At 50.1% G+C, this 17,114-nt stretch overlaps 1 protein-coding gene across 2 annotated transcripts in view; it reads left to right on the top strand.

Annotated features, from left to right (window-relative positions):
• The window catches only part of RALB (RAS like proto-oncogene B), a 50,334-nt gene that overhangs the window by 20,053 nt on the left and 13,167 nt on the right, over positions 1–17,114 (top strand). For both annotated transcript variants that reach the window (XM_036254496.1, XM_036254497.1), the window contains one exon: positions 10,641–10,805. In XM_036254496.1, the coding sequence (XP_036110389.1) occupies positions 10,692–10,805 (114 nt within the window). In that variant the 5' untranslated portion in view covers positions 10,641–10,691. The remainder of the gene's footprint in view (positions 1–10,640; positions 10,806–17,114) is intronic.

The raw sequence follows: 17,114 nt of genomic DNA, 5'->3' as shown, positions 1-17,114 counted from the left end.
TTGCTGTTCTAACTGGGAGTTTTTTCTACCTTGTATTCCAAATCCCTGATTCCATCATCTGCCTCATTCAATCTACTTTTGATTCTTTCCTGTGTATTCTTGATTTCAGATATGTTGTTCTTCATTTCCAAATGATTATTATTAATGGTTTTTATTTCTTGTTTCATGATATTGTAGTTCCTACTAAGTTCCTTGAAATTCCCACTAAGTTTCTCGAGTATCCTTTACTTTGAACTCTATATCTGATAAACTGCTTGTCTCCATTTCATTTAGTTCTTTTTCTGGAATCTCCTTCTTTTCTTTCATTTGAGTGTTGTTTCTTTGTCTTCTCATTTTTGCTGTTCCTTTGTATTTTGTTCCTATATATTAGATCAAACTGTTAGGTCTCCCAGTCTTCATGTGGTGGCCTTATGTAGTAATTGTTTTGTGGGACCCAGTGGTGCAATCTTTTAGATCTCCTTAGCTGGGTGCTAGGACCCTTGTGTGAGCTATTTGGGTTTGCTCTTGTAACTGGGTCTTGAATGTTGTTGTCCCATTGGTGAATGGATGTCCTCCCAGGCTGGCTGACTGCAAGGCTCACCCCGACCATGTCGTGTGAGCTGTAGTGCAGGTGCTGACAGAACAAAACACAGCACCACAAACCAAAACAAGAAACACAACAAAAACATACAAAGACCGCCTGCAACAACAATAACAGTAACCACAAAAGAAGAGAGAGTTAAAAAAGATAAAAGAGAACAAGAACAATAGAAGAAAAGAAAAAATATATAAGAGAAAATAAAGGGGAAGAAAAAGTAATATGTAAGGGCAGAGATGAAAGAAATAAAATAAGAACAAATAACAGGGAAGGAAAATGGTATGAATGAAAAGAGGAAGAAAAAAATTATGAAATAGAAAATAGAAGAGAAAGTAGAAAGGCGAAAAATAAGAAAAAGGAAAAAGATTAAGCAGAAGAAAGAAGAGAAAAAAATAGTGTAAGAAAAGGGAATAGAGAAATTAAGTATGAAAGAAAACAGAGATTAAAATCATAACAACTCAATAAAGAAGATAATGCAAAAACAAAAAATGAAGTGGCATTTGTCTCAGCAGAATTTAGTGCCTCCTGGTAGCTCCCTTTGGATCCTGGTCTTCTGGTGACTGAGGCTCACTGCCAGTCGGCCTCCCTGGAGATACTTAGATTCTAGCCACTGTCAGAAACTGTCCCCTTTTGGCTCTTAGCATCTTGTTTGAAGCTTCAGGCGAGTCACAGTTTGTGTCTGTCTGCACAGAACTTGGCTGTGCATGACAGGCCAGTTTGTTAGCAGCAAGGGGCCCAGGGACAGTCCAGCAAACTCCCCCAGGTTCTCTGGGCTCTGTCGCCACCTGCATTCACCTGCTGGCCAGCGGTCAATCTTAATCACTGGAAAGTCTGTTTCTGAAAGGGCTTTAGGTAGAATTGGAGTCCAAGACCTCTGGGTCTCCCGTGAGGGGAGAAGCCGTTCAGGTTTAGGGACTGTGATGGGTGTGCTTCCCCGCCCAGGGCTGCTCCTCTGAGAGTAACCGGAGTAGTGCGTCCTCAGCTGGGGAGAGCCTCGTACACGTCTAGTGGTGTCAGCTGGCAGCTCGGTGTTTCTGTCAACTCTCCCGCGAGGGGGAAGCACCAGTCAGGTTCCCAGGACAGAGGGCAGGTGGACTTACCCTCAAGCCAGTCCAGGTGCTCTCTGAGACTGTTCAAACCTGTAGGCTTGGCCCCTATTGCTGTCTCCTCTGCAGAAGTCGGGATGCAGGGTGTGGCAGGCGGGGCTCCTGAGGGTGGGCAAGCTGTATCCCGCCCTGGCCGCGGGGTATTTTCCTTCTGAGCTGTGGCTCTGGGAGGGGCCAGCGCCTCTCAGGAAAAGGGCTGCTTTGGTTTGGGGGAGGTATGACCACGTTAGGTCACCCGGCTGCTGGCTGCTGCTTTTCTGCGTCTCCCCCAGTTCTTCCCATGCTAGCCTCTCCTCCGAGGCCTCGATGAGCAGGTGCAAAGGAAAAGCCTGTGCTCAGGGTCTGAAGAAATCTCCAAATAGCTCCTCCTGGGCGACCGAAGCCCTGCGGCCTTTCACAGCTGGGTGTCACGGGGTCGCCTTGGGCTCGGGACTATGAAGCCTCTCCTGGGGTCCGGGCTGGTCCTCTCAGGGAGAACCCTCGCCGCAGCCCAGAAACTCTCCCCCATCCTCCCTCTCCCTCTCCCTCTCCCTCTCTCCCTTTCTTTCCCGCCCTCTCTCCCTCCCACTCTCTCTAGAAGTCAGTGGAAAAGTGTCCTCGGGTGAGGATTAGCAAAATATAATTTAAAAAGAAAATTCTGTTTGCAGATAGAATCCCGGGTCCATACAAGCGCGTTCTTTCTCAGGGAATCAAGGCGCAGGTCGCAGGTGAAGCAGCAGGGGCCCCGCGGAGTCTGCTCTGAGCTTCCAGGCGTCACCGCCCTTGTCCGCACGCCCGAGGCCGCGGTGTCCGGTCTCCGCTGTCCTAGGCTGCAACCTCCGGGAGAGCCGGCGGCACCTCCGCACCTGTATTTTTGTCTTTATTTTTTAAAATAATGTTTTTACTGTGGAAATTTTCAAATATATATAAAAGTATAGAGAATAGTGTAATGAACTACGTTGTACCCATTAGCCAACTTCAATAACGATCAATTTATGGCTAATCTTATTTTACCTGCATCCCTATTCTCTTCTGCCTTGATAACGTTGAAGCAAATCCCATACATCACTTAACTTCATTTGTAATGAGGTTAAATTAAGTCATATGCAATCTTAAACAATAATTCCTTACTGTTATCCAATCCAGTCATGTTCAGATTTCCCCATTTTTCTTATGTGTTTGTTTATTCAAATTAGGACCCGAGTAATGTTTATGCTGGGTGTCCCAAAAATGTATACAGGGTGTCTGTAGATTCTATTACATTTTGAAAATGAAATGTATATTTTAATAAACACTGGCTTTATAATTATTCAAAGTGTATATACTTTTTTGGAGGGGACACCCTATATGTTTAAATCAGTTGATATGTCTCTCAGGTCTCATAATTTACAGATTCTCTCTTGTCTCTCTTTTTTCTTGAAATGTATTTGTTGAAGAAACTGGGCAGCTTATTCACAGAACTCCCTACAGTCTGTATGGCTGACGGTGTGTCTCTGTGGGCATGTTCAACACATCTTCTGTCTCCTGTATCTCAGGAATCAGATGTAAAAGCTTTTTTTTTTTTTTTGCAAGACTGCATCGTTGATGGTTGTATCTCTTTCAAGACGCTCATAATGTCAGGTTGTCTGTCTGTCTGTCTCGCAATTTTAGCAGCCCTTGATGCTTACAGCCTAGATCTCTTCACTCATGAGGAGCTGCAGAGTGGTGCTAGCCCAAGGCCTCTCGTCCCTTGGGTCGTTAGAGCACTTTGTAAAGGGAAACTCGTTTCTTCTGTTACTTGGTCACCTGATGGCACAGTTTGGATAGGAGAAGCCAGATACTTGTCTAATTTTTTCCTTTTATTTACCAATTTTTTTTAGCAATCTCTTCAAATTAGCTTCTGAGTGTGCACATGTAGGTGTGTGAATTTTTTAAATATGTTTTTTAAAATTCATTTTTTAGAGAGAGAGGAAGGGAGAGAGAGAAATCGAAACATTGATGTGAGAGAGAAACATCTATCAGCTGCCTTTTGCATGCCCCCACTGGGGATCGAGCCCACAACCTGGGCATGTACCCTGACCGGGAATCGAACCGGGACCTCTCAGTCCCTGGGAGGACGCTAAATCCACTGCACCACACTGGCCAAGCTCTGTGTGTATTTTTTAATTACTATTTTTTGTAGCTAACAGCATTTATTGTTAAACCACACACACACATACACACACACACACAAAACCTCTGGGGAGGGCTTCTACTTCAAAGGCTTACCTTCTAGAATCAGTGTTCACATAGAACATCAAGAGACGTTTCCTTAATGGAACTTTGATGAGAAATGTGGTGAAGTATGTTATGGAATATTGCTTAATATATGTCCTCATTTTCATTTCTTAAAACCCTTCCATCCTTATTCATTCATTCTTTTATTTATCTCTGGGCATTGCTAGGTTTCTAATACACTGTAAGTCAGACTTGTAGGCCCTGGAGACACAGATGAATACAACACAACTCCCTGAGCCTGAGGGGTGCACCTGAGGCTGTTCACAGATAACCACAAGTTGTGTTGTGTCAGTAAAATGACAGGGACGTAGGAAGTGAGGTGCTGATAACTCACATATTCCTGTATGCACTGGCATAATCATTTACACAGTCCCATAAATTGTCACAACTGTTTAATAATTTGGTGTTAGATGCTAAGAGATAAGACTTGTGTTGATTTTCAATACAAATGAGAATGATGTCTACTGAATAGACAGTGTCACTGCGTTTTACACTTTCATTCAGCATTCACAGTCTCTGTGATCCCCCTGTTTCCTGTTGCTTTGTATTTGGGAGGACTGTTTTTTGCGGGAGGGCCCTTCATCACCCTCATTTAGAATGGATTGTTCAATTTGCATTGCAACAGGAACTGGTATGAATAATCGGGATTTGCCTTGACACTTAGAATGGTGTCAATACACTTAGCTGCTGGTTAAAATGCAGATTCGGATTCACAGGGAACCTGTGGAGACACTCGAAGACCATACAGATATCTTGTTCCTCTTCCAAATCCCCACTTTAGATGTAGCGTCTAATAATGAATCTTGCCTGAACCAATCTATACTGTAATAGTTGCAGTGTTGACTTTCTATCTCAGGTGCACCCTCTACATTGATCAGTCTGCCTTTGGTGTTCTACTGGAAGCAAGCCTCTCTTCACCCTTGTTTATATAACATTTATCATAGGAATGGATTCATGAATTCCTAAGTTTTCAGTGTTTTTTTATTACTGTCTTTAATTACGTTGGTGTTTCAGTTGTCTCAGATTAGGATGGTCTTCCTTTTTGACTGTCATTGACAGGATTAAAAACATGCATATATGGTTTTGGGAAATTCCGATATTTTGATTATGACCTATTCACAATATCCTGGTTACCTTCCAGTCATCCCGTCTGCAGAACAAGTGCTCAATGCAGTTCTTTGTGCGCCTGACCGAGTGCTTCTGTGCACGTTACCCAGGACACTGGAATGTTATGAGGGGACGGGAGGAGTAACTTCTCCTCTTCATTTTCAAATTCTCATTTGATTTTCCTGACCTGTGACACAGACACGGTGGCATTTGGACTCTACTTACCAACTCGCTTTCTCCTTGCTCATGGTTAACAAAAGACTGTTGCTGATGCTAGCCTCTGAGACTGGTTCTCCGAGACCACCCCTGCCTCCTGACACTCCTCTGCATGCTTCACGTACCACCACTGGCTTTCGAATTACACTTCTCAAGTGAATATTGTTCTGATATTTGAATTAATGCCAAATGGTAGAGAGTCTTACCTACTATTAATGTGTCATAGAATGTCACATGAAAAGCACTTCCCAACTCTCCCGTCTCCCTGCCAAGCCATCTAAATGAAGCTTTGTTAGTTTGCAGTGTCTTGCTTTTCTGTACAGAAGGGCATGTGTTTATTCTTGTCGACCTAATGCCTCACAAGTTAAGTTGGGCTAGAAGACCCATTTTGCAACTGCCCCTCATTTCCTCTGGGATGCACTTCCTAAGACAGTATTTTAGGTCCATTAGTAGATGAACATGTCATATATTTTGAGACTCATCACCCAGTCACTTCCCCACTGCAGCTTGTGCTTCAACAGTCCGCGGTCCTGGACTCACTGTGGCGCATCCTGCCTCTGTTGCTTTGCTTGTGCCGTGTGATGCCTGGGAAGCTCCCACGCAGCCCCGCCCGCTGAGTGCACTCTTAACATCCAGGCCTTTCCTGATTCTTCCCCAGGGTTCACTGTGCTTTACATTATGCCTCGTGCCATCTCATCATTGCACATGGGAAGTTATGTTAAAATGTCTCTCCTTAGGAGATTGAGTTTTCTAGGGGCACAGACCTGCAGCTTGGCACAAAGTAGCACGTCAGTGTTTTGGGACAAAAATGAATCAAGCAACAGAACTTCTCTGTTAGTAAGTAGTAAGTAGTAAAGGGTGTCTGTTGGTGTGTTTTTCAGGTTTCCCATAGAAGACTTCTCCGACTCCCTAAGAGCCATGCCAGGCCTCGGTCTTAGGGGCCCAGGTCTGAGTTGTGGCTTTGAAGTATTGGCTAAGAACCCAAAGAGTTCATTGAAGAGGTCAGGAGGTTTGCAAATCCCTGGGAGAGTTCTGAAAGTGTTAGCAAAGGCCGTGGAGGGTATGCTTGCTTTGCAAAAAATGGATGTGTATGCAGAAGTTAGGGGTGAAGGGTACTGAAGTCTATAACGTACATGAAAAGCGTCAGAAAATAGGACAGTTGATGGGTAAGTGGAGGGAAGCAGGTGCCTGGGAGTGTGATAGAGGAAATGGAGCAAAATGTGAGCTGTAGCCCCGGGTGGTGGGCACAGGGACCCACTGTGCAGGTCCTTCAACCTGTCTTCGAGTTTGAAACTTTCATAATAAAATGTTGGGGAAAGGATACCTTTATTATTTTTAAGAACACATATGTTGGCTAGGTATGTCTGTAATAAACATAAATCATGAACACAAACTTCTAATCCTTAATTATTTTTCTTCCTAGTATTTCTCCTCCTCTCCTTTTTTTTTCTTTTAATCCTCACTGGAGGATATTTTCCCACTTATCTTCAGATAGAGTGGGAGAGTGGGAGGAAGAGAGAGAGAGCGAGAGATAGACATACAGAGACAGAGACAGAGACATCGATGTGAGAGAGACACATCGACTGGTTGCCTCCTGCTCGATCCTGACCAAGGCCGGGGACTGAACCCCAGCTGAGGTACATGACCTTGACCGGAATCCAACCTGTGACTCTCTGGTCTGCGGGTTGATGCTCTAACCATTGAGCAAAACTGGCCAGGGCGCTCCTCCTGTCTTTATCTAGTCAAATCTCAGTTCTCATGTTTCTCCCTTAAACTTTCCCTGACCTGCCAGTCTAATTTAGACGTTTCTCCCGTGTTCCCAGAGCCCCCTGCACACTCTGTCGTGTAATTTATTGTCCTGTACTACATTCATTTACTGATCTGCCCCGACTTCGTGTTTCTTGAATGCAAAGACTGTTTCTGGAAAGCTTTTGGTACAAGTGAAAATGAAAACAACAACAATGAATAGACAGGTAATTTGAACAAATCAGAGTTTACTGCCTGCAGTACGGCATTTCCAGCTTCCAGGGGGGTGCAGGGTCGGGCACGTGACAGGCACCCTGCCCTCCGGCCGCTCCCCTCGTGGCGCGTGGCCTGCAGCAGTTGCGGGGACGGGAAGAGCCACCATGGTCATTCCAGTTTTTGAGCTTCCAGCACATTTTGGCAAATATCTGTAAATTTGTTGAATAGTCTTCAGTTTGTTATTATGATTTCTTCTAGAAAAATCCATTTTTTTTTTTTTTTAAATAACAGCGCAGAGTTACACATGTCTGTAAAAGCTCCCCAACCAGGAAAACTATTTCTCCTTTTCATACAGCTGCAATAAGTCATAGCAGCAAGGTTGCTTCGGAGGGATCCTGTGGCAGCTCAGCCGACTGGAGGCCCGCCCTCCTCCCGCGCCGCGGGAGCAGCCGTGGCCCAGAGTCGGGCCAGAAGCAGCTTCACCTCCCAGACCGAAGCCTTATCCCACTTACTCTATTTCAGTCACAGCTCAAAGGTGCTTACTTATCTAGTTAATTGCTTAGAACACATTAAAAAGCACATAATTAGAAAAGGGGGCATGGAAAGAAGGCCCAGGGTAGACAGGTAAGTGCTGGTCCAGTGAGGGGGGACAGCAGGAGTGGTCTCCACGCACCGCCCGCATCACAGCACCTACTGACGGGCCTTAGATCATCAAGGACAGGTTTGAGCATGTGCAGTCTGCCCCGTTTACGAAGACAGGTAAAATACTGGAAAAAACATACAAAACAATGGAAATGTGATTGCAAATAGGTTTTAAATATAGAACTATATAGATTAAAATACTGGCAGGAAATGCACTGTTAATGGTGAATAGCTGGGTGGTAGGATCATAGGGGATTTTTTTCTATTTTAAAGATAGTTTGGTGTATTTCATAAATTTTCTACCATTGAAGGGGTTTGGAGTATGCCACCCAAAATCTGCCACTTTGGCATGAGGATTATTTTGAGCTAAAGGCAATCCAGACGGAATGTCCACAAAGGAAAGACTCTGTCCTGCCGCTACCAGGACGGGCAGGACGAGTCTCAGTCACCTGCGACAACTCGAGACTAATGCGCCCAGAGAAGGAGGGCACCAGCAGAGTCTCCACGGCCAGCTGCTCACTGGCCCTTGCCTTCCGTGAGCTCCCCCCATGTCCCCTGCACGGTTTGCCACTCTGCACATGCAAGGTCCCTTTCCTGTGTCTTGTCACTTCCCTACAAAATGCATTGTTGTTTTGTCGAGATGCGCTGTAAGCCCAGGTTCTAACTGCCCCTTGACTGCTCATCACTGTGTGGTCCTGTGTACGCACGATGCATGGTTAATGCGCTTGTTTGTTCTGTTCTTTTCTCTTCTCTCTGTTTTCTCATCAACCTGTCTTTTGTCAGTCTACTGTTGGAGCCTCTGCCAGTGACCTAAGATGGGTTCTTCTTCCCCTACGTTTTTTATTACTTTTCATTTTAAATACTTTTAAAAAATTTTAGACATTCAGAGTGCTCCTTATTCAACTCCTGGTCTTTTGATAATGTAATTTTTCTCACATTTTGATTTTGACTTTGTTAAAAATGATCAGCTAGCGTACTTCTTTTAAGAGCTGACAATTCTCCCTGGCTGGTTTGGCTCAGCGGTTAGAACACTGGCCCGCGGACCAGAGAGTCCCAGGTTCGGTTCCCGCGAAGGGCACGTACCTCGGTCGCAGTTTGTTCCTGGCCCCTGTTGGCGTTGTGTGAGTGGCAACCAGTCGATGTGTCTCTCTCACATCAATGTTTCTCTCTCTCCCTCCCATTGTATCTGAAGATAAATGCAAAAATGTTCTCGGGTGAGGATAAAAAAAAAAGAGCTGACAATCCTACTGGTGGTGTGTGCTGAGTCTCGTGCAGGGTGATTTTCTTAGGTGTGGGCTCCGGTGTGAGGGCTTCAGCGTGAATTTCCTGAGCTGCCTTCTCTGCGTGCTGTCTGCCGGGAGGCTGTGTTCACTCTCGGCCTCTGCCTGGGCTTCAGCGCCCGCCGGCCTGGGGTGGTTTTCTGTGTTGATTTCTTGGCCTTGGAGGAGTGCTGTGGTGCAGATTTCAGATACCGTCAGAGGCCTCTGCCGGCAGGCCCCAAGCTCCCGGGTCAGCTCTCCAGTTGGTGGAAAATGTCTTTCTAGTCCCCTCTGTATGTGAAGGTGTGCTCCTTCAAGGGTTTGGCTTCTCCAGTCTCAGTTGAGAAAGGGTCTCAGTTTTGAGTACCACCCGGCCCAGGGCTGGTCTGCTAGTCCTGTGTGTTTATTAATCCTAAATTACCAAGAATAGCCGCTGTCCAGGGCTGCAGAAATGGCAGCTCTTACTGCTGGTTTTTTCTCCCCAGCGTGGGGATTCCTTCCTTTCCTTTGAGCGCCTGTGCATGGAAGACAGTGTCCACCTTGGAGGCCTCCTGCAGCCCCCTGGGGAGCTTCCAGTGCTCCGCCCAGGCTGCATCCCAGACTGACTCCCAGAAGCTCTGGCACCAGGGTGTTGTTAGAGCCCCCCAGTGGGTCCACCGTGCGGCCAAGGGTGGGAACCACTGATTTACATCAGTGTTGTTTTATTACCCAATGATGTGCGTTTGTGTGCATGTTGTGTATTTATTTATTTTTCTAGTGGGCTGTTTTCAGTTACTTTGTCAGAAGTAATGGAGATAGGGGCTCATATGTTGTAATAAGGGAAAAAAATCCTCTTAAAATGAGATAGGAAGGTAGCCAACCTTTATTAAGTTCCTAGTGTGTACTGGGCACCGTGCGTGGTCTTTCACGTATGTCACCTCACTGAATGCTCAGCAAAGCCCTGCGCAGAGGTGGTGGTCTCCTGGCTCTGCAGATGAGACAGCCGGCCTGGGGAGATGCAGTACCTGGTTCCAGGCCACACAGCTCGCAGGTGGCAGGGCCAGGCATGGGCCGCGTCCGTCCCTTCCTCGCCGGTATGTGTGAACATTTCTCCATGCAGCGTGGTAAAGCAAACACCGGTACTCGGGTTGGGCCAAGTTCCAGTACTATCTGTTAAATGTACTTGTTTAGAATACCTTATCTTCCCACGAGTCTCAGGGCTGTGTGATGGCAGGGAGGGGTCCTCACAGAGAGGAGGTCCCCATCCCAGTGCCTGCGGTTCCAGATGACTCGGGGCAGGTAGGGCAGGGCTGGGGGCAGTGCTGAGGCTGAATGGATGTTCTGTGGCAGGCGGTACCCTGCCGCCGCGTCATGCTGACCCACCCCCAGCCTGCTCTGGCTCTGCTGTGCTGAATGACTTCCAGAGTTGCGTTGGGCTTTCTCTCTGCCTGGAGCCGAGAATTACCCTGAGAATTCTGGACTGGGCTTGGCTGGAGCGGAGGGATTTCAGTGGGGTCGAAACCAGCTGCCTCTCAGTGTGTGTCCTTCTACTCACAGCTCTTCAACTGGGTCTTCAGTCGTGTGTGGCAACCTCAGCAAACCGGCAGGATGGCTGCAAACAAGAGTAAGAGCCAGAGCTCCTTGGCCCTCCACAAGGTGATCATGGTTGGCAGTGGAGGGGTTGGCAAGTCGGCCCTGACGCTTCAGTTCATGTACGATGAGGTAAGCCATGCCGGGCACCGGCCGCGTGTCCCTTCTCCCGCACACTCGTGTGCCGTCCCCGCGTGCAGGGCTCCTGGGGCAGTTCACGAGGGTGCTTTCTGAGAAGCTTTATAAGGGGTCTAACCAGCATAGGATCCGGACTGCTGATGTTTGGTGAGTAATTTCAACTCTGGCAGGATGCTAGGGGCCCTGCTTGCATCCTTTTTATTGTTATAGTTTGAGCTGTCTTTCTGACGGCAGCGAGAGAGGAGGCAGGGACCTCTGTACAGGTATTTCTAAAGAACGGTCCAGCACTTAGCTTCGAGACAGTCAATTCTGGGAGCTGTGGAAAGGGAGAGCTAAGTTGTCATAAGACTTAATTTTTTCTTAGATGCCAGACATCGGGTTCTCCCTGCAGCAAGGTGTAGCTTGACCATTTTGCCCAAGTTCCCATCCCTTGATGTGGGTAACTGATACTGAGTCCATGTGACAATGCATTCTTGAGTCCTGTGACCATGACTGCCCCTGCTTGGTGGCCGTTCCTGCTCCTCCAGGCAGAGTGTGCGGGTTAGAGCTTCGCCGTGGGCCTCTCAGCTGCACCCTCGCGGGTACACACGCGGAGTGTGTGAAAGGGGCTCTCGAACCCTGGCGGCTGTGATCACCACCCCTTTCCACCTGGCTTTCTGTCCAGCTTCCTCTTAAGCTGGGTGGTGCCAGAGTGGCCATGGCCATCTTGGGCTCTCTCTGAGGGAAATTGGATTAAGGACCCATTTAGTTGGGGATTAGTGGTATGTGTTTATGTGGTTTGGGGTCACTTTGGCCTGTGGTTGTCACTGGCCATCCTGGTGTAGAATGGCTTCCAGGAATATTCCCACTGCCCACTGTGCCCGCTCACCTGGCATTGTGACACGAGGTGCAGTGCCAACGGGTATCTCGGTGTGGACATGTCCTGTGACACCTGGCACTGAATGAGTGGGCCATGGAGGAGAAACAGGGGTTGAAACATGGAGCTAGAAACGAGTCTCGAAAGTTCTTCCGTGTCTTACTGGCAAGCCCAAAAGAAGTATCCTAAACTTGATAGTCATCCCAAAAGTTTCCTTACTAGTAATGTCTAGTTGTAAAGCTGAAAAAACCTTTCTAAACTATCAATAAAAAAAGAAATTTGGATTAACTAGACGATAGGAAAGACTAAATCATTTCTTTATTCTTGATAGGAACTATTTCAAAATCATCAGCACATGACAAGATAACCAAAGAATATATAGCAACCAAAAAAAAAAAAAAATGTAGGAAGGTATTCTGGAGGCATGCCAGGCAGTTAGCTAATAAAAGTATGTTATTGTGTTGTGATGTCATGTAAGTGATGTTTGTCTTCATTTTCTGTTGCTGTATAACAAATTACCAAAAATTCAGCAGCTTAAACATTGCATCTGTGACCTGCAGTTTGCGGGGGGCAGGAATGTGGCACAGCTTAGCCGGGGGCCCGTGCAGGGTCTCCCAGGCACAGTGCCGGCTGCAGCCGTGAGCTCCGCTGAGGCTCAAGCCCTCCTCCAGCCTCCCGGGGTGCTGGGAAGGTACGATGGGGGAGCGCGGCTCTCGGAGGTCCCCGCTCCCGGGCCTCTCCGTGGTGTTGATAGCATGGCCGCTGTGTCTTCAAGGCAAGAGGAAAGTCTGTTTAAGACAGATTCTTATATGAGGACATTTCATCATGGGGTAATCTCACATCTATCTGTCTCTCCCTCTCCCACTCTCTCTCTGAGATCAATGAAAACATTAAAAAAAAAAAAAAGAAGGAAAGAGAGAAAAACATCGGTGTGAGAGTGAGACATCCATGAGCTGCCTCCTGCACACCGCCTACCGGGGGTGGAGCCCGCAGCCGGCACGTGCCCTGACCGGGAAGCAGCCAGCGCCCAGCCAGCTGAGCCACAGCGGCCCGGCTGTAACGGATTTTGATTTCTCCTAGATATCCACGTGTCTATCCAGTATTATGTGTGTAATTTGTGTTTTCTTAAAGAAGGGCCCAAAGTGAATAAACACACCAAAGCCTCGATCTTTCCTGGATCATATTTTGCTATGTCTTGTTAGAAAGTTTTGTTTTTGCTTGCTTTTCTTTATCTTCTATCTAGCAGAATCTGCTTAATTTACCCACAGATTTTGCATAAAAGAAGAGATGCAAGTTTTGATGTCTGAGTCTGTTTCTGTTTACTAACCTGATTTGCTTAGGAAAAATTCCTTCCTTTTCTTTTGTAACAGAGACTGGGGAGGAAGAGAGGATGACGAGAGGAATTGAGATGAAGGAGATATGGTTGGTTTGCTTAGTGGTTAGAGCACTGGCCTCTGCTTCGGTTCCCAGTCAAGGGCACGTACTTGGGCTGCAGATTCGATCCCCGGCCATGGGTGTGTGCAGGAAACACCTAATCAATGTGTTTCTCTCACATCGATGTTTCTCTCTTTCACTCCTCTCTCCTTCCCACTTTCTCTAAAAAAATATCCTCCCATGAGGATGAACCAAAAAAAAAAAGAAGATAGGATTAGAGGCGTAGTTTGTTAATGAGATGAAGGGAGGGGATTTGCCCCCTAAAGAATGGATGATTGGTGAGATCACACATTTTCAGCCGTCACACCTGGGGGCAGGTACTGCTGGCACGTAGCGAGGAGAGGCTGTGGGGGCCCCTCACATCTGAGCGCCCAGGAGAGAACGCTCCCGTCCAGCACGTCCACAGAGCCCGAGGAGAAGCCCTGGCCGGGGTCAGAGCCAGCACGCTGCACGCCCGGGGGACCCGGAGCCTCCTCTGGATTTCTTGTTTCTATGATGTGTGTTTGTCTCTATGGCCAAGAGGGGAAGGATGCACACAGAAGAATCCCATGTTTTCTTTAGCTTCTTCAGAGAGACAAAGGAAAGCTATGTTTGAAATTAGGCTATTTTTCTCACAGGCTAACATATTTGAAGACCAGAAGGTAGCAGTTATTGAAGAATCAGTAAAATAAATCAGAGCCAGGGAGAACAGAGATGAAGTGATGTGTGTTTGGGGAAGTCTTTAACTGAGTTGTGCAACAGTGTTGTCCAGCAGAACCTGCTGCAATGATGACTGTTCTTTATGCCGCCCACTACCTGTGGCTCCTGAGACTGGAGACGTGCCTGGTGGCTGCTATATCGGACAGTCTCGTTCTCGAATCATAATGTGGTAGCAGAGACCTTCGCAGTGATTCCCAAACCCAGCTGATGATAGCATCTCCTGGGAGATCTTTCAAAAAATATCTTCTGAATAACATCTCTGGAGTTGAGAGCTAGGAATCTTTCTTTTTATAAAGCCCTCCACTAATTCTGACCTACAGCCCGGCGTGGTAGCTCCTGCCCGAGAGACCCGCTGGTCAAACCTGATTGCACAGACGAGGAAACAGCCCTATACTTGGGGTGCCAGTGGTCTCACGTCAGATGGACCGTTCAGTCTTGGTTACTGGTCCAGTGCTTTACCCTTAGTCTAAAAGAAATGTTAGCTTATATAGTGGACTTGCCATGAAGATTGGATTATGGAAGAAGCCACAGTCCCAGATTTTTAAATTTTTGTCTAAGCTCTGACTTTGAGAAAAATAAGAGGGAGATTAACCTTTTTCTCCTTGGCCTGACATTCTTGAAGACATTTGAAGCTGTTTGCCATTTCTGGTGAGGCGAGCTTAGTGTTGGGGAGACTTTGGCAGCAACCACTTCTGACATTCAATGGCTGTCAGAGGCAGCCTAGGCAGGGCCCGCTCAGTGCAGAGGGCTGAGTGGGGAGTTCACCTGGGCAGAGGGCCCCGCTCTGGGTAGAGGGGTGAGTGTGAGGTTCACCTGGGCAGAGGGGGCCCACTCCGTGCAGAGGGCTGAGTGTGAGGTTCACCTGGGCAGAGGGGGCCCGCTCCGTGCAGAGGGGTGAGTGTGAGGTTCACCTGGGCAGAGGGGGCCAGCTCCGTGCAGAGGGGTGAGTGTGAGGTTCACCTGGGCAGAGGGGGCCCACTCCGTGCAGAGGGCTGAGTGTGAGGTTCACCTGGGCAGAGGGGGCCCACTCCGTGCAGAGGGCTGAGTGTGAGGTTCACCTGGGCAGAGGGGGCCCGCTCCGTGCAGAGGGCTGAGTGTGAGGTTCACCTGGGCAGAGGGGGCCAGCTCCGTGCAGAGGGGTGAGTGTGAGGTTCACCTGGGCAGAGGGGGCCAGCTCCGTGCAGAGGGGTGAGTGTGAGGTTCACCTGGGCAGAGGGGGCCCGCTCAGTGCAGAGGGCTGAGTGTGAGGTTCACCTGGGCAGAGGGGGCCCGCTCAGTGCAGAGGGATGAGTGTGAAGTTCGTCTGGGCAGAGGGGGCCCGCTCAGTGCAGAGGGCTGAGTGTGAGGTTCACCTGGGCAGAGGGGGCCCGCTCAGTGCAGAGGGCTGAGTGTGAGGTTCACCTGGGCAGAGGCAGCTTTGACGGGTTCGCTCAGTGCAGAGGGCTGAGTGTGAGGTTCACCTGGGCAGAGGGGGCCCGCTCAGTGCAGAGGGCTGAGTGTGAGGTTCGTCTGGGCAGAGGGGGCCCGCTCAGTGCAGAGGGCTGAGTGTGAGGTTCGTCTGGGCAGAGGGGCCCGCTCCGTGCAGAGGGCTGAGTGTGAGGTTCACCTGGGCAGAGGGGGCCCGCTCAGTGCAGAGGGCCGAGTGTGAGGTTCACCTCGGCAGAGGGGGCCCGCTCAGTGCAGAGGGCCGAGTGTGAGGTTCACCTGGGCAGAGGGGGCCCGCTCAGTGCAGAGGGATGAGTGTGAGGTTCACCTGGGCAGAGGGGGCCCGCTCCGTGCAGAGGGCTGAGTGTGAGGTTCACCTGGGCAGAGGGGGCCCGCTCCGTGCAGAGGGCTGAGTGGGTAGTTCACCTGGGCAGAGGGGGCCCGCTCCGTGCAGAGGGCCGAGTGTGAGGTTCACCTGGGCAGAGGGGGCCCGCTCAGTGCAGAGGGCTGAGTGGGTAGTTCACCTGGGCAGAGGGGGCCCGCTCAGTGCAGAGGGCTGAGTGTGAGGTTCACCTGGGCAGAGGGGGCCCGCTCAGTGCAGAGGGCTGAGTGTGAGGTTCACCTGGGCAGAGGGGGCCCGCTCAGTGCAGAGGGCTGAGTGTGAGGTTCACCTGGGCAGAGGGGGCCCGCTCAGTGCAGAGGGCTGAGTGGGTAGTTCACCTGGGCAGAGGGGGCCCGCTCAGTGCAGAGGGCTGAGTGTGAGGTTCACCTGGGCAGAGGGGGCCCGCTCAGTGCAGAGGGGTGAGTGTGAGGTTCGTCTGGGCAGAGGGGGCCCGCTCAGTGCAGAGGGCTGAGTGTGAGGTTCACCTGGGCAGAGGGGGCCCGCTCAGTGCAGAGGGCTGAGTGGGTAGTTCACCTGGGCAGAGGGGGCCCGCTCAGTGCAGAGGGCCGAGTGTGAGGTTCACCTGGGCAGAGGGGGCCCGCTCAGTGCAGAGGGCTGAGTGTGAGGTTCACCTGGGCAGAGGGGGCCCGCTCAGTGCAGAGGGCTGAGTGGGTAGTTCACCTGGGCAGAGGGGGCCCGCTCCGTGCAGAGGGCCGAGTGTGAGGTTCACCTGGGCAGAGGGGGCCCGCTCAGTGCAGAGGGCTGAGTGTGAGGTTCACCTGGGCAGAGGGGGCCCGCTCAGTGCAGAGGGCTGAGTGTGAGGTTCACCTGGGCAGAGGGGGCCAGCTCCGTGCAGAGGGGTGAGTGTGAGGTTCACCTGGGCAGAGGGGGCCCGCTCAGTGCAGAGGGCTGAGTGGGTAGTTCACCTGGGCAGAGGGGGCCCGCTCAGTGCAGAGGGCCGAGTGTGAGGTTCACCTGGGCAGAGGGGGCCCGCTCAGTGCAGAGGGCTGAGTGTGAGGTTCACCTGGGCAGAGGGGGCCCGCTCAGTGCAGAGGGCTGAGTGGGTAGTTCACCTGGGCAGAGGGGGCCCGCTCAGTGCAGAGGGCCGAGTGTGAGGTTCACCTGGGCAGAGGGGGCCCGCTCAGTGCAGAGGGCTGAGTGTGAGGTTCACCTGGGCAGAGGGGGCCCGCTCAGTGCAGAGGGCTGAGTGTGAGGTTCACCTGGGCAGAGGGGGCCAGCTCCGTGCAGAGGGGTGAGTGTGAGGTTCACCTGGGCAGAGGGGGCCCGCTCAGTGCAGAGGGCTGAGTGGGTAGTTCACCTGGGCAGAGGGGGCCCGCTCAGTGCAGAGGGCTGAGTGTGAGGTTCGTCTGGGCAGAGGGGGCCCGCTCAGTGCAGAGGGCTGAGTGTGAGGTTCACCTGGGCAGAAGGGGCCCGCTCCGTGCAGAGAGGTGAGTGTGAAGTTCGTCTGGGCAGAGGCAGCTTCGACGGGTCCGCTCCGTGCAGAGGG

The sequence above is a fragment of the Molossus molossus genome, unplaced genomic scaffold (genome assembly GCF_014108415.1).
Source record: "Molossus molossus isolate mMolMol1 unplaced genomic scaffold, mMolMol1.p scaffold_m16_p_11, whole genome shotgun sequence".
Lineage (NCBI taxonomy): Eukaryota > Metazoa > Chordata > Mammalia > Chiroptera > Molossidae > Molossus > Molossus molossus.
The sequence above is the reverse complement of the archived record's forward strand: the minus strand, read 5'-3'. Positions and strand labels throughout refer to the sequence as shown.